At 48.1% G+C, this 22,791-nt stretch overlaps 1 protein-coding gene across 1 annotated transcript; it reads left to right on the top strand.

Moving 5' to 3' along the window:
- The first annotated feature begins 819 nt into the window (after nt 1–819).
- SOX9 (SRY-box transcription factor 9) lies at nt 820–6,293 on the top strand. Its single transcript, XM_032617878.1, has 3 exons — nt 820–1,596; nt 2,592–2,845; nt 3,404–6,293. Exons 1-3 carry the CDS (start codon nt 1,166–1,168, stop codon nt 4,246–4,248), a joined length of 1,530 nt encoding a protein of 509 aa, XP_032473769.1. The 5' UTR covers nt 820–1,165; the 3' UTR covers nt 4,249–6,293.
- Nucleotides 6,294–22,791: the final 16,498 nt, after the last annotated feature.

Raw genomic sequence — 22,791 nt, 5'->3', positions numbered from 1 at the left:
GTGGGGGGCTGGGGAGGGGCGGCTGGAGAAGGACTTGTCAGAGTTCAAGGTCGGTGAGGCGCGCGGGACGGCTCCCGCGAGCGCGGGGCTGCGGCGTCGCTGCGGCCGCCAGCCTGAGCGGGGACCTCGCTGTGGTTTTCATTGATTCCCTTTGCAGGAGCGCAGCCGAATCCCGACCAGCCGCACCAGCCCCGGCGAACCAGAGCATGTTAAATCTATTTATATGGATTATTACCGAGGAACGGCGGGCGTTGAGTCACTAAAACTTTTGCTTCGCAATACAATTTCTAAGCGCTTTCGGCGGAGGCCGGCTCCAGGCGCGGAAACTGGGCTATGATTTAAGTCAGGAGCGACAGCTTTTCGAATATGGCAAACTCCGACTAAGTCCCCGGGACCGCGGAGAAAACAACGAACAGAAATGCATGGGGGTGGGGAGAGATCCTAGTCTACACACACACACACACACACACGGGCGCGCAAAGATTCGCGCGGAGACGGCACCGAATTCTGACACTACCAGAGCACGGCAAACTTACACACTTGGACGTCCCGGATCCCCCGCTTTCCCCGCAGCACCCCACCCCCCCAACCCCCCACCGGCGGACCAGCGGCTGCGCTCCCCTCCCCACTCCGCCCCTCCCCTCTCAACACCCTGCCCAGCGCCACAATCCTCCTCCCCCCCGAAGTGGGTCCAATCAGCTGCCTGCCAAGCCCTGAAACCTGAAATGCCGTGCTGTGATTGGCTGACGTCTCTAAGGTGAGGGGGTGTATTTATTAAAGAGCCGCTGGGCTGGGAGTTGGAGAGCGGAGTGCGGAGCTTGAAACTGACTGGGAACTTGAGTGGCGCCGCGACTTGCCAGTTTCACTCCAGGAACTTTTCTTTGCAGGAGGAGGAGAGAAGGGGTGCAGTCGCCCCCCGCTTTTTGCTTTCTTTCCCCCCTCCTCTCCAGTTCGCCTTCCCCCACTTGGAGCGGGCAGCTGCGGGCTGGCCCCCGCGCGCCTTCCTAAAAGCTCGCCGCTGCGGCCGAGTGACGCGCCAGGCTCCCCGGGAGCCGCTCGCCCCGCGTCCGGGCAGCCGAGGGGAGAGTAGCCCGCGCCTCGAGCCCCCGAGCCGCCGCGGCTTCTCGCCTTTCCCGGCCACCCGCCCCCTGTCCCGGGCCTGCGTATGAATCTCCTGGACCCCTTCATGAAGATGACCGACGAGCAGGAGAAGGGCCTGTCCGGCGCCCCCAGCCCCTCCATGTCCGAGGACTCGGCGGGCTCGCCCTGCCCTTCGGGCTCCGGCTCTGACACCGAGAACACGCGGCCCCAGGAGAACACGTTCCCCAAGGGCGAGCCGGACCTGAAGAAGGAGAGCGAAGAGGACAAGTTCCCCGTGTGCATCCGCGAGGCCGTCAGCCAGGTGCTCAAGGGCTACGACTGGACGCTGGTACCCATGCCGGTGCGCGTCAACGGCTCGAGCAAGAACAAGCCGCACGTCAAGCGGCCCATGAACGCCTTCATGGTGTGGGCGCAGGCGGCGCGCAGGAAGCTCGCCGACCAGTACCCACACCTGCACAACGCCGAGCTCAGCAAGACGCTGGGCAAACTCTGGAGGTAGGGCGGGCGCGGCAGGGTGGGTTCCGCGGCGGCGGCGGGGGGCGCTGGCCGGGACCGTCTCTCCGCGCCCCGCCTCCCAGCAGGAGGGAGTTGCCGGTCCCGGAGCAGGCGGGGTGGGGCGGCGGGGGGAGGCGAGGGGGAGGAATGGGGACGAGGTGTAACTTGGCTCAGAGTTTGACAAAGTTCTTGGATTGCTCTTGGGGGAAAGGGGGAGGGGGTAGGTGGAGCGGGGAGGGGCGGCGGGGCGGGGTGGGGGGAAGATGGCCAGAGGAGGGGAGAACACCAGCAGGAGACTCGGTGGGAGAGGGCTGCCGGCTGGATCTCCCGCCGCAGTGAAGTTCAATCCCAAGGAATTGAAATCCGCCTCCCCCTCCCTCGAACTGCGTTCCCCCGTGAAGCCCTTCGCCCACGGAGATGGGATGCAGGGTGGGGGGAGAAGCCGAGGCTAGAGGGCCCTGTGGCAGGAAGGAGGGGCGAGAAGGGAGGCTGCTGGAAATAGGTGGGTGCAGTGTGTGTGAGTGCGGTGGCGGGGGTGGGGGCGGGCAGGAGGAGCTCCTTGCAGATTAAGTGGTTTTTCAGAAAGTTTTTAAAGGGTGTTGCGGATGGAAGGGGGGGCGGGTATAACTCCAGTAGCAAAGGCCCGGAGAGCGGGAGCCGCGGAAAGCTATTTTCATCTCCAGGGTTTCCAAACTAGGAGAGAAGGGGAGAGGGCGGGGCGGGGAGGATCCGCTCAGGTCGGTCTAGAAGAACGGAGATTTTTGTTTTCTTCTTTTCTTTTACTTTTTTTTTTTTTAAAGAAAAGTTTCGAGTTGCGGTAGTGGTTGGAAAGCAGGGAGGAGGGAGGAAGGGGGGCTGTGTTCGAAGAAGCCGAGGGGTGGGGGTCACCTCCCCCTCCCGCCGACCTGACAGCTCAGCCGGTTTCACGGAGCCCCCCTCCCTCTCTTTCTCTCTCTCCCTCTTTTTGTCTGCTACCCCCCCCACCCCGCCCCCAGACTTCTGAATGAGAGCGAGAAGCGGCCCTTCGTGGAGGAGGCGGAGCGGCTGCGCGTGCAGCACAAGAAGGACCACCCGGATTACAAGTACCAGCCGCGGCGGAGGAAGTCGGTGAAGAACGGCCAGGCGGAGGCCGAGGAGGCCACGGAGCAGACGCACATCTCCCCTAACGCCATCTTCAAGGCGCTGCAGGCCGACTCGCCGCACTCCTCCTCCGGCATGAGCGAGGTCCATTCCCCCGGAGAGCACTCCGGTGAGTCTCCTCCCGGCCCCCACCCCGGCCTGGCCACCGCGCCCCTTCTGGCACACCCCCGGGCCCCCAGCCACCTAGTGGGCTCTGCTTAGGGACCTGGCGCTCCCTGGGGAGGGAAACACACTAACCCCTGCACCAAGCCCCTGAAAACACACAGACACGCGCGCGCACACACACACACACACCCCAACCTAATCCCTGCATCCTAACAGTAATTTTTATTGCGGGGTAAAATGCCTTTACAGCTTTACAGGGCTTCTCCCTTTTTCTTTTTGCTCCCCCAGCCCAAAAGCACACATGGGGCTCTTGTACGTGTAGCAATTTGGTCTTCCGGACCCTCCGGGCCTCAGACCCCCTCCCCTGATAAAAGGAGACTGCCGAGTGTGTACCGGCGAGTTAATCATTCAGCGATTTCTCTCGGGCGCAGCGCGCCTCCCCCGCGGATACGGGACACTTTAGCGGAGGAGGGGGGGAGGGGGTCCCAGGAGGGTTCCTGAGACTAAAGCCTCCGTACAGCCCTGGTTGATTGCCCTGTGTTTCTTCCTCTATCGTCCTCAGGGCAATCGCAGGGTCCACCGACGCCACCGACCACCCCCAAAACCGACGTGCAGCCGGGCAAGGCTGACCTGAAGCGAGAGGGGCGCCCGCTGCCAGAGGGGGGCAGACAGCCCCCCATCGACTTCCGCGACGTGGACATCGGCGAGCTGAGCAGCGACGTCATCTCCAACATCGAGACCTTCGACGTGAACGAGTTCGACCAGTACCTGCCGCCCAATGGCCACCCGGGGGTGCCGGCCACGCACGGCCAGGTCACCTACACGGGCAGCTACGGCATCAGCAGCACAGCCGCCACCCCGGCGGGCGCTAGCCACGTGTGGATGTCCAAGCAGCAGGCGCCGCCGCCGCCCCCGCAGGCGCCCCCGCCGGCCCCGCCGGCGCCCCCGCAGCCGCCCGCGCAGGCGCCCCCCCAGCCGTCCGCGCAGGCGCCCCCGCAGCCGCCGGCGCAGGCGCACACGCTGACCACGCTGAGCAGCGAGCCGGGCCAGGCCCCGCGAACGCACATCAAGACGGAGCAGCTGAGTCCCAGCCACTACAGCGAGCAGCAGCAGCGCTCGCCGCAGCAGATCGCCTACAGCCCCTTCAGCCTCCCGCACTACAGCCCGTCCTACCCGCCCGTCACCCGCTCGCAGTACGACTACACTGACCACCAGAACTCCGGCTCCTACTACAGCCATGCGGCGGGCCAGGGCTCCGGCCTCTACTCCACCTTCAGCTACATGAACCCGGCGCAGCGGCCCATGTACACCCCCATCGCCGACACCTCCGGGGTCCCTTCCATCCCGCAGACCCACAGCCCCCAGCACTGGGAACAGCCCGTCTACACACAGCTCACCAGACCTTGAGGAACGCTGAGAGAGCGACGATGGCCATGACGATCGTAAAAAGAACCCAAGAAATAACGCAACCAACCAGAATTTCCTTTGGACATTTTTTTTTTTTCTTACCTTTAAGGACATGTACGCTGAAGGCAAGTCGAACTCAGATTACAAGACAGAAACATTGACTATCCAAACGCATTACCACCTTGTTGCGAATCAGTGGCCAGGCCACTCTTGGCTAGACGGACCAGCAGAACCGACGGGAAACTGGACTGGAAACCTTCAAAGCAAGCGTGGAGGGTGATGGAGATTCGTGTGACCAGTTGGCTCAGTCTCTCTGCCTGTTTGGACTTTGTAATTATTTTTTAGCGGTAATTAAAGAAAAAAGTCCTCTGTGAGGAATATTCTCTATTTTAAATATTTTTAGTATGTACTGTGTATGATTCATTACCATTTTGAGGGGATTTATACATATTTTTAGATAAAAAAAATTAAATGCTCTTATTTTTCCAACAGCTAAACTACTTAGTCGAACAGCGTGCCCTAGCTTTTCTTGCAACCAGAGTATTTTTGTACAGATGTTGCTTTCTCTTACAGACAAACAGACAAAAAAAAAAAGTGTGTGTGTTGTATTAACCTACAGAAGCCACAGATTTGTGTTACGTGATCAGTTTGGGGGGGTTAGCTTTGCTTAATTCCTCAGGCTTTCTGATTCAAGGAGGAGTTGCCTTAGAAAAATCAAGGCCTTATTTTGCAAATACGGAAGTAAACAATAGTCTAGAGACGATTTGGTAAGCATTTGGTAAGCTTTATCATATATATGTTTCTTAAACGAGAAACACCTTAAAGCCTTAAAACCATGCTGCTGGAAAATCCTTGTGCCCTCTTCTAGTGCATTTATCCTCCTGTGTTTGCTCGCTCACCGCAACCTTAAGAAAGAAGCAAAAAGCAAGCAAAGGAGACGAAATCTGTTTGGGGAATGTTTCAGCAGCCAATACTGTGCCCCAGCACACTGCCCCCTGGTTGCCTGCCCGGGCCCCATGTGGAACACAGATGCTAGAATCCTCTCACTTACACTGTCACCTGTGCCTCTCTGAAAACCAGCAGTTAACTTCAAGACATTCCATGTGCTAAAATTATTTATTTTGTAAGGAGAGGTTTTAATTAAAAACAACAAAAAAATCTTCCTCTTTTTTTTTTTTTATTTTTTAAATTTACCTTCTTTAAAATAGGTTGTTGGAGCCGCGTCCTCAAAGGGTATGGTCATCTGTTGTTAAATTATGTCCTTAACTGTAACCAGTTTTTTTATTTATCTCTTTAATCTTTTTTTTTTTATTAAAAACAAGTTTCTTTGGATTCCTTGTCCTAGATTTGTATAAATGCCTTTTTGTCTGTCCTTTTTTTTTTTTCCTCTTTGTTGTTTTGTTGAAAACAAACTGGAAACTTGTTTCTCTTTTTGTATAAATGAGAGTTTGCAGATGTAGTGTATCACTGAGTCATTTGCAGTGTTTTCTGCCACAGATCTTTGGGCTGCCTAAACTGTGTGTGCGCGTGTGCGTGTGTGTGTGTGTGTGTGTGTGTGTGTTGTGACTCAATGTGTCAAAAGCGTGTGTCATCGATGTTCCCCTTCGTGTTCTCTTGGAGAGGGGGAGGAACGGGGAGGGGGGTCAGCCCACTGACAGACCTTAATTCTTAATTCTGTGGCTGGAGAGTGAGGATTGCTTTTTAAAAAAGACAGCAAACTTTTTTTTTATTTAAAAAAAGATATATTAACAGTTTTAGAAGTCAGTAGAGTAAAATCTTAAAGCACTCTTATAATATGGCATCTTTCCATTTCTGTATAAAAGCAGATCTTTTTTTAAAAAAAATATTCCTGTAACTTAAGAAACCTGGCATTTAAATCGTATTTTGTCTTTAGGTAAGGTTTGGTTTGTGTTTGTGTTTTGTTTGTTTTGCTTGTTTTCCCCCCCAAACCTTTTGTTTTCTCTGTGAAACTTACCTTTCCTTTTTCTCTTCCTTTCTTTTTTTTGTATATTATTGTTTACAATAAATATACATTGCATTAAAAAGACAATGGCCTGTGGACTTACTCATCTGGTTCTCCTGTTAAAAGGATGGTTTGAAGAATTGGGGCACCAAAGAGATCATGACATCCCGATCGTCGTGATGTTTTTTATTTTTTATGCGCACTTTTGGCAATCCTAAAACCTGCTCTGAAGAAGAGACTGTGTCCCCAAAACTCAAAGCAGAAAAATCTTGAAAAGTGCCACCCCATTAGGTCGCATAGAGAATTACATGTCCGTAGCTGCCATTCTGGCAAAGATGTTTGTTGTGGTTTTAACCCTCATGCTTCAGGGCAAAAGCTGCTCCCTTGAAGAAATCAGAGGGGGAATATTAGCCCTGAAATCAGTAGCTTGTCAGAAGACAGAATGCCAAAGGGGGTTAGAGCAAACCTTCTGTGATTATGAACACATAGCAAGGAAACAGGGTGTCCATTGAAAAGGCAAAGGAAGCCAAACCAAAGTAAAACTGTCTGAAGGAGACCAGGGGGAAATCTGTCCCATTAAGTCTCCTTTATCTGCAGGCACAATGACATGAGATTCCCTTCTTTTTCTGTTCCCTCCAGTTTAACTCATTCTCAGAAGATGCAAAGCCATCGTAGAAGTAGTAAGACCTAATCCTATTTTCCTTGGCCTCAGTTACATGGGAGTTTCCAGGATCAGAGAATCGTTCAGGTCATTTTTCATTAAACAGATGAAATCACTCCTTCCCTCCCACCCCCAACACTGAGACACCCCACCTCCCCCCAACACACACACACCCCAGATGATTGGGGAAGTGATTTTAAGGGGGTGAGTCTGCATTCTCATCTCAGGCTGGTTTCACTACTGGGCCCACGTCTCTGACAGTCTTAACCAGCGTCCAAACTCGGTTATTACGTCACATTGTCTGTTTTTGCTTATGGGATTCCTGGCTTGCGTCCCACGCGAGGATCATGGCAACCAGGAACATGGTAGTTATCAAATCGAGGCAACATTATACTCTCCTCCTTTGCAAATTCCTTCAACAAACACTGATTGAGGGCCTGTGACCTGCGGGGTGCTGTGCAAATCCCTCCCTGCCCCACCCCCCCTCACCCAGACGGCAGACTCTGTTCCTTGTTTGTGCCGTTGCATCCCTTCACTCAGGCCCAGAGTCTATCCTCCATGGGTACAAAATCTCTATTTTTCCCCCTTGCCAAAACTCACAGCATCCTTTTTAAAAGACTCCGTGCTGTTCATTAGTTCTCGTACACCCTTATGTGCCCTAAGCCTGTTGTCAATTAAAATCAACACATTCCATCCCATAACGACCACCCCTTTCCCCAAACCTCTACCGTTTGTCAGATTGCTCTCTCTTCTCCTAGAAATGTGCTCTTTTCCTCAGTATGTAACCTTTGGCAGACTTTCTTAGAGGCAGAATGTTCTGCTGAGACATAAACTTGCTAGGTGACCTAGGGCAAGTCTCTTACTTTCCTGTTCCTCGGTTTCCCTTTTTGTTAAGAACGTTTATAATCCCTCCCTCATGAAACAGGGTTGTTTTTAGAGCAGTTTTTAGCAGGGAGCCGCCTGGGAATTGACTGCATCAGAATTGACCGGTCTCTACAGGATTCCTCCTACATTAGAACAAGAAGGAAAGGGCAGAAAGGGTTTCACAAGCTCCCCAGGTGGGTCTGATCCACAGGAAAACACAACAGACATTGGAGCGCAGAGCGTGCCTCTGAATCCGCTCACCCCCATCCGCCGGATCTGGTCAAAGCCCAAGATCACCAGATTATAAAATACGTTAGAGGAATTTTTATTCTAAATCCAGAAATGCAGAGCTTATCACCTTGACAACAAGATCTTGATTGGAAACAGCAGAGTCCTCCAGACCAGAAAAAGCTTGTATGCAGATCCAGGGTTATTTGTTTATTTGAACTCAAAATAAAAGCTCTCTCTCTCTTAACTATTTTCACAAAAGGGAATTTTTTAGCAAAATGGGATAAACAAAAGGGAATTGAAAAATCTCATTTACAATCAGTCTTTTGCACTATTATTAAAATGGAACGTATGGATTAGTTTGAGCTGTGTGTTTGACTTTCCCACCTCAACGCCGTCCCATCCCTCCCCTTCCCCTGATTTCCAAAATGAACATTTTTGAGGCACCACGGTGACACTTTTTAAATTAAATGAATTGATGAACTATTGCTATACCAGAGATGGATTTCCTATGGTGCTAAAGAAGTTTAAGCTTCAGGGCTCATTGCTTGCACAGGCTCCTTTGAAGGCCCTTTACTTAAACTTGTATTTTTAAAATTTATATTCTTTTCTTAAAGAGCTCACCCCTCCAAAAAAAAAAAAAAAAAGCTTCAGGGCCCACAGAACCTAGGTCTGCCCCTGACTACAGCTGTTGGGCAGCAAACCATGACATCAGAGGCTGCAAACAAGCTGCTTTTCTTTCTGTTCTCAGCAGTACCTAATACACAGTAGGTGATTAATAAATACCAACCTTTTATCATATCCACGGACCTGATGGCAATGTCACAGAACAGGTTATTGGGAACCTATACCATAGCATTCTACCTTTTGACCTTACACGATTTTCTTATCCCTCTGAGACTCAAATGATTCTCATATCTCGAATGATACTGTCTCGTGGGCATAATAGAGATTAAATGAAATAAAGCCCACAAGAAATGTTAATTACCTGTCCTCACTCATTCTTTCACTTCCCTCTTCCTACTCATTTCTCTTTTTTCCTTTCTTACACCACCTTTCCCCTGTGTTTTCTTAGGATCTCCCATTGCTTCTTGCAGCTGAAAAAAAGTTTGCTGGGCCCTGACTGGGCTACTCTTTTTCCATCACTCACAGACTAGGCCTGACTCTGGATATCTGAAGAAGAATCATTTTTAGACCAATACAACATGGGACAGGCAATGTCATATGTGCATTTATTTAAAACAACCAGGCAAAATGTGAGGCAATATGAACATTCCCTTGTAGTTTACTGCTAGATACGTTTCTTGAAATTTCAGGACTTTATACTGAACTTAATCCAGCTACTGTAATTTCATGCTGCCATATTCCACTTTAGGAAGTTGTATACTCCTCATTCTTCTCCTAAACATTTTTGGAACATCTCCTGTGGGTCAGGATTCAGCAGTGAACAAGACAGAGATAACCCATGCCCTCATGGGGTTTCCGTTTTGGAGTGAAGAAGACAGGCGAAAACAAATAGTACTCCTTGATATTTTCTTGTTCACGTGCTATGAAAAAAAATGCAACTCATTAGGGCCAGTTGGGAGGTTATTGTAGCCATCCAGGTGAAAGATGATGGTGGCCTGGTCTAGAATGGCGGAGGGTCAAGGTAGATGATGGATTTAGGAATAACTTTGGTGGGACCTTCATGAACTCGCTTTTTCTCTCCTGATCTCCATCTATTTTTCACTGACATGAAATTTACTCTGACCCAATTTACATAGAGGGGACCCACTCTATCTTAGCCATTCCCTCCTGCCCACCAAGAATAATCTTGTACTAGTCTCTCCACTTCTTGAAAAAATACAGATTCATGTATCTCACAATCTTCTTTTTCACCAGAGACATCAAGAGAAGGATCCAGTCCCTGGAATCCAAGAGGGTCTCTTGATCTCCAGAGACTTGGTTACTGCACCCCACAGGTTTATGGAATCAGAAATTTGGAAGGTGTGATGAGAAGTCTTTTAGTTTGGTTGGACCCTCATTGCAAAATTCCTTTATCAGCATCTCAGTTGTTGAATGACTCCTCAGTGTTTCCTAGAAGGCTTGCATTGATTGACAGTTCACTTCTCCTATCAGGGAGATTTTTGATGCTGGAAAATCTGATCTCTGCAGTTTCCATCCAATGGTCCAAGGTGACCCACCTCTACACCAACATGATATGAGTCTTGTCTTTCTTCCAAATGACAGACCTTCAACTATTTGTACAGTTTTCAAGTTTTCTTTTAGTGTTTTTTTTTTTTACCGTGTTAGAATTTCCAGTACATTTTACATTATGATATGGTTCCCAAGCCCTTTCATATCTTGCCATTTTTCTTTGCGTGTACTTCACTTACCAAAATTTCTCCAAAGTTAGCATGCCCAGAATTATTTCCAGGACTCCAGATATGGTTTGACTAATATGGAATACGAGCAGATTCACCCCTTTTGTCATCGGAAATTGTGCTTCTATTAATTTAAATTTAAATGGTATTTGTTGTTGTAGCGGCCAAATCACCAGAAAGTCCTCACCAATCCTGTCGTTGTGCAACTGATTTTTTGAACTCGGTTACCAAGATTTACATCTACCTCTCTCTTGACGGGAGAGTGACATACACAGATTCAACGGAAGGAAAAAGAGGAAAAGGGACTGACATCACGGAGCACCTACTTTGCCAGGCACTGTGACATGTTTTATATACATGATCTCTTTTAATCCATTTAATAACCCTTAGAGACAGGTGTTATTATTACAGTTTTATTAAGTAGGAAACTGAGGTTTAGAGAGATTAAGCAATGAACCTAAGGTCACGTAACTGGTGAACATTATAGACAATTAGCATGGACTCCCCCACCCCACAGCCTGTCTCCCCTGCCCCCCAACCTAGTCCTGTTTTCAAAAGAGAATTTGAAATAGAGTTTTTAATGGAGAAAGGAGAATAAATTCTTCTGTTGTAGATTACGTCACAGGGAATATCTTTAAAGCAAAATCTGACCTACGACACACATCCCCACCGCCATAGTTCAAAACCTTCCAATGGCTACCTATTCACTTGGAATAAAATCCAAATTCCTTATCATAGGCTATCATGTCCTACTCCAGGGGTTTGCAAATTATAGCCCACAGACCAAATTCGGCCCACCACCTACTGTCGCAAATAATGGTTTATCAGAACATAGTCACACCCATTAACTTACACCCATACTATGAACGCGACTTTCATGCTATGATAGCAGAATTAAGTAGTTGCAACAGACGTCTTGGCCGGCATGGCTTAAAATATTCACTAGATGATCTTTACAGAAAAGCTTTGCTGACCCTTTTTCTACAGAGTCCAGCCCTTGCCTATTTCTGTGACCTCGTCTCTTACCATCCTCCTCCTTATTCCCTATGTTGCCACCCTTCTGCTTTCTTTCTCGTTCTCGAATCTGCCAAGTTCTTTGCCACTTAAGGGCCTGTGCACTTGCTACTTCCTCAGCCTAAAAGCACCCTTTCATCAGAAGTTTTGGCTGTTTCCTCCCCATTTTTCAGATCTCACCTCAAACATCACCTCTGCCAAGAGACCTTACCTGACCGTCCCAGATCAAAGAGCCCACACTGCTATCGCCCCAGTCGCTCACTCATTTTTCTGTATATTTTTGTAACACCATCACTTCCTGGAATGATCTTCACCATTTACGTTCCTCTCCTCTGACTAAGGCTTTGAACTTTGCCTTGTAACCAACTTACCTCTAGTACCTAGAAAAGTGTCTGATGCATAACAGGGGCTCAGAAATTGTTTACTGATGAATTCATTAAGATTTCAAGTCGTTTTTATTGCCCAAGATTCTGAGGTAGGAATTGAGAATTAGGGGTTCAAAGGCCAAAAGTCATCAATTACTCTGTAATTAAATCATAAATTTAGTGAACATTGGATGAGTGTTCGCTATGTGCCAGATAGGATTTGGGGACTCCAAAAGGAATAAGAGAAGGAACTCACAAGGAAAAGGATGGAGGTAAAGTAATTAAACCAACAGTAGTGTTGAGTGCTAAGTCAGAGGTGTGCACAGAATTCTATACAAACACAGAAGCTGGAAGCCGAGGGAGCCTTCTGGAGGAGGAGGTCGACTAGCTGAGGGGAGACATTTCAGACACAGAGAGGGGACTTTCTGAAGCAAGAAAATGGAGGTCGGAAACAGATTTGCACTTGGGGACAGCTACAAGTTGGTTTGGTGTGACTAGGACTGGATGTGGGTAGGTAAATGGCGGAGAATTAGTTGAGAGATAAGCAAGGGTAGGGTCATAGGGAACTTTAGGAGGATTTTAACCAGGGTGGGCACAAGAGCAGTTGTGTGCTTTAAAAAGTTGGGGTGGCATCATTCCAGCCCAGACTTTTTTTTTTTTTTTTTTTTTTTTGAGGTACGCGGGCTTCTCACTGTTGTGGCCTCTCCCGTTGCGGAGCACAGGCTCCGGACGCTCAGGCTCAGCGGCCATGGCTCACGGGCCCAGCCGCTCCGTGGCATGTGGGATCTTCCCGGACCGGGGCACGAACCCGCGTCCCCTGCATCGGCAGGCGGACTCTCAACCACTGCACCACCAGGGAAGCCCCCAGCCCAGACTTTTGACTTTGCTGTCAAAATCCAAGAAGAGGGAGACCACTTAGGAGTCTCTTGTTCAGTCTACTGGGGAAGAGTGAAAGCCTGAGCTGCGATCAAGGCAGTGGCACTAAAAATAGAGAGAGGATGACGGCTCTGAAGAGACTCAAGGGGTTGAGGTGGAAGGGTGTGAAAACTGGTGGGATGTAGACACAGAGGATGAAGTGCTCTGTGCTCTGTGCTCTGTGCTCTGTCTTCAGCGTCAAGGTGAGAGGTGGTGCCATTTAACCAACATTGGAATATAGGAACGTGCTCAGAGATGCTCAGTGGGCACTTGGACAGACATGCCAGCTATAATATTGAGCAAACACACCATGTGTATTGTGATCAACACACAGCTGTATTTTTGCCTTTACTGTCTCTTTAGACTTTATTCCAGAGCTGGGATCTTCCCTTGGCCCTGAGTGATCCTTGAGGGTGGCACTGGGAATGCGAGCCATAAGAACGGGACTTTTCCCAACATTCTCAGAAAATCAAAAGTCCTCTGGTTATTTAGTGACGCAATAAATAGTCTTGCTTCAGTCCTTGAAACGTCCCATCCCGGGAAATACCTCAACGGCTTAATATTAAACCTTCTCCCTCCTCAACTCGTGATTGTTTCAGGACGGAAAGCTGGAGTGGGGAAGAGGGATGGCCCTACCCTTCTCTGCACATCCCGTCTGCTGTGTTCTGTCTGCCCAACAGATTCGAAGGGGATTGGACAGGTAGGGGAGACGAGGAAAGGGAAGGGAAGGGGACTTGTATCTGGATGGCATCACACTCTTGGGTCCTTGTAGACGGTTAAAGCTGGTATCCCTGGTGGGCCAGGCTCTTGATCAGAGCCGGTTCTTTTTCTCCTGGGGCACTTTTAGGATTCCTTATTCATGCAGTTGTCTTCACTCAGAAAGATACACTGCTATTCAAACTGGTAGTTTTCAACCCTTACCCCACTTCTGAGAATACCTCCGGCCTCGTCCAGCAGTGAGGTCTCCTTTCCCCTGCAGGAGACTCTGCTACACAGGACTTAGGTGACCCCATGCTTTGCTCTCTCTCCCAGAGAACCACGTTAGGTAAGTGGAAACGCACCACTCAGCCAAGAGAAGTCAGCACCTCTCACATCTTACCCAAGTTACCTAGACTCTTGAGTCAGGCACCATTTCTCCGTGTTCCCCACCTATAAAAAGTCATTCCAAAGCTTTACGAGCAACCTCTTTAAAGGCCCATTTGCTAAACTTGGGGTTAGTGAATAACACCACCCCACCTCTCCATCGAAGACAAGATGAATATCCATTGCATGGCATCCACTCTCCAAAAATCAGCCTTCACAGATTTTCTTCTCCCTTTCTGATCCACCCCTCCCTTATTTTCTAGAGGCAATTTTTAAAAAATTACCTACTATGAAATGCATAGCTCTTAAGTGTATAACTCAATAATTTTTGATAAACGAATACCTCTGAACAGCCACCACCCCAATCCAATTATAGGACATAACCATCACCCCAGCAAGTTCTCTCATTCCCTCTTAATCCCCATCTCCCATAGACAACCACGGGTCTTATTTCTATCACCACACATTAGATTTGCCTGTTCTTGAACTTCATACAAATGGAATCATATAATATGTACCCATTTATATCTGGCTTCTTTTGCTCAACAAAATTTCTATGAAATTCATCAATGCTTTTACATGCATTCAGTAGTTCATTCTTTTCTCTTGCTGAGTAGTATAAATATACAACTGAGTGTTTATCCATTTTCCTCGTGATGGACATTTGGATTTCTTTTTTTTCTTTTTTCTTTTAGTTTGAACTCTTGTGAATACAACTAATATAAATGTCTCTTGGGAAAACACCTAGAAATGTTATTGCTGGGTCATAGAATAGATAAATGCTCAGCTTTGTAAGAAACTTCAAAACCATTTTCCAAAGTGCGTAAATCATCTTACACTCCCACAAGCAACTCAAAAGTAGTCCAGTTCCTCTTATATCAATACCAACATTTGTTGTCAGATTTTAAAAATTTGACACCTGTTTTTGCAAGCGTGAAATGGTATCTCATGCTTTTGATGTGCATTTCCAATGACCTCTCTTCCTCCAAGACCTGTGTAACTCCCTTGCACATTGTTTTGCATTACAGAATTCATATGACATCAGATCTGACGACCTCCTACTCTTTTGGAGCCCAGATGTTTATTTCCTCTCACTGGATGGGAAGGGTTTGAATATCCATTTTTCTTATGGCTTTTCATTTTTGCAGCTGCCTCGGCACTGTATGGATCCGGCTAGAGCCATACAGGGCATGCCAAGCTCCGTGAGGGAGCCGACTGTGCTGGCTTTCCAGGTCCATCTGGAGATTAATAGGGCTGGGAATCCAGGAGCATCTAACGGGGGGGCTCTTAGCTCCTTTACAGGCAGCTTGGGAGGGTGGAGGAGGTCAGGATAAGGGAGGGAAATGTGAAAACCCAAATAAACGTCTGAACTTCTAGGTGGTGCTTATTCAAATTACGCCCAATTCTCTGACCTGTGGGGAGCTAACCCACACCTATGCAGATAAGGGACCTTACAGAAAGATGGTGTTTGTGGGGCTTTCATACTTTATAGCTTAAAGCCCCTAGAAAGGGTGAGATTTGCTCCTATTCTGAGTGTCCCATGTCTCCGTAAATTCAGCAAACAAGAGTCACTTCTTTTCTAGGGTCCCCCAAAACAGAGATAGGGCAAGGAGTCTGGAGCCTCATTTTCCCTTAAGCCTGAGACCCCTGAATCCCAGAATGATCATGTCTTAGTCCCCATCTGCCCAGTCAACAGATCTGCTTCTCTCCAGAACCAATTTTGAAAGTCCCTGAAATTTCTGAAGCCGTCACTGAACATGAACACACATCTGACCTCTGAGTTGATTTCATCACCCAGCTGGCCCCTGTCTGAACCCCTGCCTCCATGGAGAATTCTTGAAATCCATCCTATTCTCCACCTGCAGCTGTTTTCTGGGATTTGAAAAAAAAAATGATCCAGCATTTTTAAGTCTCCCCAGTGTCCCTGCTCCTTGATTTCCTATTCCCACCAAGACTCTTTCCACTCCAATTTTCAACTGTGTTATCTGGTCATTTTGATTCAATCATAGTGCGAGTGGTTAACTCTCTTTTTTTAAAATTTATTATTATTTTTTGGCTGCGTTGGGTCTTCGTTGCTGCGCGCGGGCTCTCTCTAGTTGCGGCGAGTGGGGGCTGCTCATTGCGGTGCCTTCTCTTATTGTGGAGCATGGACTCTCAGCACACGGGCTTCAGTAGTTGTGACATGCGGGCTCCGTAGCTGTGGCTCACGGCCTCTAGAGCACAGGCTCAGTAGTTGTGGCGCACGGACTTAGTTGCTCTGCGGCATGTGGGATCCTCCTGGACCAGGGCTTGAACCCGGGTTCCCTGCATTGGCAGGCGGATTCCTAACCACTGCGCCACCAGGGAAGCCCCAGTTAACTCTTGAAACCAAGCCTGCACCTCATGCCAGACAGCAAAATTAAGATGGCAGGAAAGTAACTTGAGCCAACAGAGTATCCGAAATCAGCCATGAGCAGTAGCGGATCCATGAACATGAGGCCAAATGAAATTCAGCTGTCCAGCTAGAGGCCAGCACCCGTAGCTATTAATCAAAACAGTCCTCATGGGCACAAAGTATAGAAAGAACTGTCTTGCTCCGGTCTACCTAGCCACATTGCTCAAGAGGTCATAATGATCAAGACAGCAAATGTTTCTTTCTCATTTACCACCTGACAGGCTCAATGCTAGAAGCCAGTGGTACAGAGGGACCTCACACCTAGTAGGGAGAGATCCCCATTCAACAAGGATATTTAATAAATTATGGAGAGTTATGTTCCTGGATTAAATTTAGTCCAGGGAGTTCAGTGAAAAAAAAAAATAGAGCTTAGAGTCAGGAGTTCCCTAGTTTCTAAATGTCTTTGTCCGAATGCGTATTGCTTTTAAATACCAAATGAAAAATGAAAGATTCTTTAATCCATAAATAACTTGATTTCCAGAAAAATAAAATCAATATCCTGGTTTGTAGAGCCATCTTCCATTTGATGGGCGTTTAGATTACCCTATGGGGCTATGTGGTCGCACGTAACGTCCGTGTTATAATTTATTACAACTTTTTAGTGATTTAACGGAAACTCTAATTCCTGTTCATGACCGAAGGTGGAGTGGCAAATTCCTCGCCTTCCCAGAAGCTCCGTCTGGTCTCGTATGAGAGCTACACTCTTCTCCCACGTTGCCACATTTTCCCCTCTTGATTTCTGCCCAGCCCAAAAGACCCTCTGGAGATACAGCCCAAAAGCTCTTGACAGGGAGCCAGTGATTATGACTAAGTGTCGTTTCTGCTTATTCAGTGTACCATCCTGGTCAATCGTGGACAAAAATGACACGGTGTGCCAACTTGCTGTCAACTTGATGTGCCAAGACACTGACAAAATACAGGTTTCAACAAAGTCGGGGGATTTATATGATGTGGAAGAAGGAACAGCCACCCTGCATAGTTAACTACCAGCCTCAGCGAGGGGGCTTCTTTGCACATCTCCTCCTGATACATTAAAAGGTAATTCCATCTGTCTTGCAGTCTGCCTTGGAGAGTAAGGAGGGGAGGAAAGGCATAGGGTCGATGTGATGACCTGCGGGGTGGGCAACAGCTATGCTGAGGACATTATTTTGGGTGATACCCGCCCCGCCTGGGAGCAGAATCTTGACAGACTGCAAGCCCCTCAGGCGAGGACCCACCCCACAAGCTGCTGTGGTCCTGCCACAGCTGTTTCCGTTTTTTATGACGATTTTCTCCGCGTTTCATTTTTCCCGGCCAAAAAGAAGCTCAGGGGGGCCCATCTGTTTCTCTCTTGTGCTTTTCCCTGTTCCCAGAAGCAAAGCAGACGCAGGCACGTGTGCACACACACTCCACACCAGGCACCACAAACTCCTCTCAGGACAACAAAGAACGGAACCACCAGTGAACACTCTCCACCCTGACGACACTCCAGGCACCTGTGATGAGAGGCGTCCCTGGGAGAGGAGGTGGTGTCCTCAGAAAACTTTAAAGGAAGAGTGTCTGTTGACAGCAGCCTTGGATGCAGGAGCAAACCTTCCCCTGAAAACAACCGCTTTTCTTCCTAGGAGAACTTGCAGATTTGTTTTGATTTTACTTTAACTTTTCTACTAAAAACAAAAACAGAAAAACAAACAAAAACGGGCCTAACGGTTTAAGCCCGCAGTGAAAATTCACTCAAATTCCAGAAAGCCTAAGAGAAATTATGCCATCAGGTTTAGGAAAAGTTAGAAACGAGTTGAAAGACCAACTTGCCCCTCAAGAGAGAAAGGAGTAGTGTCACCCCTGAAAAGGGCACTGAAAGAGCTGGGCAATGTCTCTAAGGCCCCAGGGACAAAGCTAGGGCTTTGAGGATGCCGTCACACTGAAGTACCCAAACAGGACTTTTCATGACTCTTTTTCCTTCACTCTGTGGCAGGAGGACGTCTCCATGTGCTCCACCTAGAAGAGCTGTTGCCTCTCATGCCAAAGTTGGTAGAATTCCCTCCTTGCTTCTGCTGTCATCAGAGTTTTCTGGAACACTAACTTTCTTATGCTTCTGGATCGTTCAAGAACCTCCAGCACTGGATCCTAAGAACAATCTCAGCCAAGTAAACCTTTCGATTCTTTTAAGCCCTGCCCCTCCTCCTTCCCCGACGGATCCACCTCCGGTCATCTCTCTGGATAATCTGTCCTTCACCCCCATCACAGTGCTGGATCATTCATCCTTGTACATCGGGGTTTCTCAGCCTCAGCACTAACTATGGACGTTTTGGGGGTGCGGGGGAATGTCCCGTGTATTATAGGGTGTTTAGCAGCATCCCTGGCCTCTACCCACTCAGTTGCAGGAACATCACTCCCCAGCTGTGACAACACTTAATAGTCGCTAGATATTGCCAAATGTCCCCTGGGGCAGGGGAACAGTTGCCTTGGTCTAGAGCCATTGCTGCAGGTCTACGTTCTTGTGATTCTTGGTCTAGAGCATAATCCTACTACCTCCCCTCCTTATTTAAATCTTTGAAGACTTGAGTCATGTCCTCTGAAGACCTTGAGTGAGTCACTGCTGAGCTGGTGTATCCTATGCCTTTTCCATGCTACCTCGATAACACCCAGGTATTTACCTGCGTTTTACGTTTGCTTTGTCATTGCTTCCCAACTGTTTTATGTGGGTTTGTTTACTTTTTACAGCAATGCTTTTCAAGCTTATAGATGACTAGACTTGTGCCTTACATTTTTTCTTCTTGGAATCCCCTGTAGCGCTTAGCAATTAATATAGTGTTGCATTGATCACAGAGTACATGGCACATATTAAGCCCTCGATAAATATCGGTGAAAGGAGAGAAGGGAGGAAGGGATAAAGGAAAGAAAGAAGGAGGGAGGGAGGAAGGAAGGAAGGAAGGAAGGGGAGAGGGGAGGGAGAAAAAATATTTAGTATCTTCTTGTAGAAGGAGAGAATGAATGGTATTTCTTTTTTTTTTTTTTTTTTGCGGTACACGGGCCTCTCACTGCCGTGGTCTCTCCCGTTGCGGAGCACAGGCTTTGGATGCGCAGGCTCAGCAGTCATGGCTCACGGGCCCAGCCGCTCCACGGCATGTGGGATCCTCCCGGACCGGGGCATGAACCCGTGTCCCCTGCATCGGCAGGCGGACTCTCAACCACTGCGCCACCAGGGAAGCCCCAGTATTTCTTAATTATCTTACCTTTGCCAAGGTCTTCCTTTGTCCCCTTACTAGTATAGTAACTGCTCTCGCCAAATCGCTGAAATCATCATCAGAAAGCCAAGGTCTGGGTAGCCCTGACTTACGGCTTGGATGCAAATAGGACCCTGTTTTCTGATAACTTCTGATTTGAAACTTCCCAAAATGCAACCATCTCAAACCAAAAGTGATAGCACACATAGTTCTGTTTTGTTTTTCCATCAGTGAGCGCACTTAGGAGCTCCTGCTGCAAGTATGGTCCAGACCTTGGGTCTCCGCAGCACAAGCTCAGAAGAACCTCCAGATGGTCTGTGAAGGTGGATCAGCAGTGAAGATAAGGAAGGCATGAAAACCCCTGAAAACCAAGCAACCGAAATGGACAACCACTGACCACACTCTTACAAGACCCGTGCATGTGGATTAGAGTTAGGGCGAGGTCTATCCAAGCTTGAAGTGGAACTGAAGGGAGAAACTGAGCTGGAGAGTAGAAAACAGAGTCATCTCATTGATGACTCCTAAGTTGCCACCCTGGAGGTTGCAGATAGGAAAACGGAAGCAAACAAACACAAACCCAAGAAGTGTTAGCCTGGGTCTTCTGAGAAGCAGATGCTGAGATGGGATGATGTGCAAGGACGTTATTAGAGGACATGCCTCTGTGAAGGAACATGGGTGGGGGGGTGGGGAGCTGGATGGGCTGGGAGAGCTCTCAGACCACCAGGCAAGTCTGACCCCACAGGAAGCAGAGGTAAAAGCATCCTAGGCGGCCGGGCAAGGCTGTATGGGAATTATCCAGCCAGAGTCGGCCTTCACAGGAATGCTGGGTCTCCCAGGAGCAGGTTTCCCTCAGCATGGCATCCTTGCTGGGCTCAGCCCTTGGCCAGAAGCAGCCTGAGGGAGGCATGGCTTCGGCAGCAACATGGGGCCGGGTTTCAGAGAGCAGCCACCAAAGCCTTTGTACAACTACACTCCCTGTAGGTGGAGGTGCATTCTCATGGGAGACAGGGAAGGGGGACATTCAACTGGATTAAAGGAGACTGTGTGCATCGTTGGTGAAGAAAGGGATGGTACTGACTCAGCCCACAAGCTCAGGAATGCTTAAAAACTATGGTCAGAGCCATTGCCTTTTCTCACCTGCTCTCTGAGTGCAAGTAACCACTCCTCACATGGTGAGCTACTTTGCTGTATGCAGAGTAAAGATCCTTCATTTTCTTTACTGCTGTGACATTAAAATTTTTCTTTTTAACTATAAAAATGCCCTGCTTGTTGTGAATAATTAACAAATTGCAGATGTGTAGAAATAAGGCGTGGAAGGGCCCACACTCTCCAGCTTCCAGTGGAAACCTCTGTTAACCACTGCACGCGCCCTTCCATTGCACGTGTGTCTGGTAAGTGTGAGAATGAAAAGCAGGGCAACGTGATTTACTGGACTTCCATCTCTCTAGCACTTTGTGCTGAACACCTGTCGTTTTTGATCCTTCTGATGCCCCCAGGAGGTGGGAGGGCTCATTAGCCCCACATCCCAGGTATTTGGATGAGAAGGCAGCAGTCAGAGGAACCAATGAAACACTGAGAAGCGGGTAGGCTGGGAGTTAAACTAGGGCCAAAAAGCAAGGAGCTGACAGCACAGAACCACTGACCAGATTCCTGTTATGACTCTGAGCTTCTGGACAGAGAACCTGCAGCTCATACCAATGCGGATCCTGTTCCTGTCTCCCAAAGATTATGCTAGACCTTCTCTCTCAACAAGATATCTTATATGAACTCTGTGAAAGGTTTCCCCACTCTCCCTGGGAGACAGATGGGGTGTCTTCCTTCCGTGAGTGTCAAGACTGCATTTTGACCCAAGATTTAAGCGGGAAAAAAAGATCTGTCCATTCATCTACTCATAATAACTTGCCTGTCCTACCTTTCAGTTGTTAGAATAAAATACCATATCAGGGAAGAGTTGATTCCTGAAAATGCTGCAGAGTTCTCAACCCTGTAGCATACAAACAGACTATTCCATAACCTCCAAATCTTACACTACCCTCAACTGGTTGTACATGCTTTTGAACAAGCAGGCACTACCCCAGAAGGAAAGAAAATATTACCACCAGGGATGCTAAACTTGCACCATGTTTACATTTGATCATCTCTATTTACAGTGAGATCTGCCCACTGGGCTTTGTTTTCTACCTAAGGGATGATTACCCTGAGTTGCCGGGGCTCTGAGTTCCTCATCGCCCCCAGTGGTCTCAAGTCATAAATTCCAAGTCGCTATTAACGTGGCCAGACAGATTTTTAAGACTCCTATAGACAGCAGACAATTAACCATCTCCCATCAGCTGGAAAATCAGCTCAACGGTTATTCAAGCTCATGTCCAAACTATTTTACATTAAGGAAGGCTTAGTAAGGTTCCTCCAGTTTCAGAACTAGAATCCCTCTGAAGCTATGGAGACAGGAAGAAGTCCAAAATGGGAGCCAGCCATGAGGAGGAAGGGTTATGCAAAGTCCTATGTGCACGTGGGTTGTAAGTCGATTACCATAGTCACTAGTTGCTTTCTTTTTTACCCAAATCACTTTATTGGAGTAGTTGTGCTAATAAGTCCTACAAGATACCAGCCTATACATGTTTTTTCTAGTTTGCTCTGTCACTGGAAATTTATGTGCAAGTGTGTACTTACTTGGGGCAATTTGTAAAATGGCCAAATGGAGATGCTTGACAGTGGCTGGGGCACCAGCATGGATCACAGATCATTCCTGCAGTGAGGCAGAAGGAAATATTGGCGCACAGAGCAAGTCTCCCACCCTCGGTATTGGGGCGCTGGCCACCAACTCAGAAGGGAGGTGCCATAATCAAGCATCACCAGGAGGGATGCTGAGAGCAGATTCCTGTGTCATCCCAGGGAACATCGCGGGCAGGACTGATTATTGCTTGGAAGACCTCATGAGTGAAGATGGCGGGGAACTAACACAAATAAGACAAACAAGTAAGCCTTCCATAATGTGGACTCAATTTCCATTGTTGACTTGATTTCTCACGAGTCTCCTTTTCAACCTTTCAACCGTTCTATGCTCCATGAATGACCGAGTCCCCTCCCCAATGCCTTTCCCCATTGCTGTATATGCAAATTCTATCTGGAGTTCAAGAACCATCTCTAATGTTACCTCCTTCACAAAGCCTTCTGTTAGCCCTCCTTTATCCCATTTTATGGCAATTACGGCTTGAGGGGGTACTCTTGCCTAAGGAGTGGTCATTTTAAAACAATTATGACTATACCAATCTCCTATGTTAAAATATCTCAAAGGCTCTCCTTGTTTACAGAATAAAGTCAGATCTCTTTTATCAAACCTGGAAAGCTCTTTGTGACCTGGCCTCTCTCTATTCTGAGCAGCTTTATCTCTGCCTCTCCTGGCTTTGTTTGCTTTGCCCTTTAAGCGAAAGAAATACCATACTACTT

Source organism: Phocoena sinus, chromosome 20 (genome assembly GCF_008692025.1).
Source record: "Phocoena sinus isolate mPhoSin1 chromosome 20, mPhoSin1.pri, whole genome shotgun sequence".
In the NCBI taxonomy this organism is placed as follows: domain Eukaryota; kingdom Metazoa; phylum Chordata; class Mammalia; order Artiodactyla; family Phocoenidae; genus Phocoena; species Phocoena sinus.
This window is presented reverse-complemented; position numbering and strand designations above follow the sequence as displayed.

Coding starts and splice junctions, on each gene's coding strand:
- SOX9 (XM_032617878.1), top strand. CDS start 1,166: ATGAATCTCCTGGACCCCTTCATGAAGATGACCGACGAGCAGGAGAAG. Junction 1,597..2,591: donor ACGCTGGGCAAACTCTGGAG/GTAGGGCGGGCG, acceptor CCCCGCCCCCAG/ACTTCTGAATGAGAGCGAGA. Junction 2,846..3,403: donor TTCCCCCGGAGAGCACTCCG/GTGAGTCTCCTC, acceptor TATCGTCCTCAG/GGCAATCGCAGGGTCCACCG.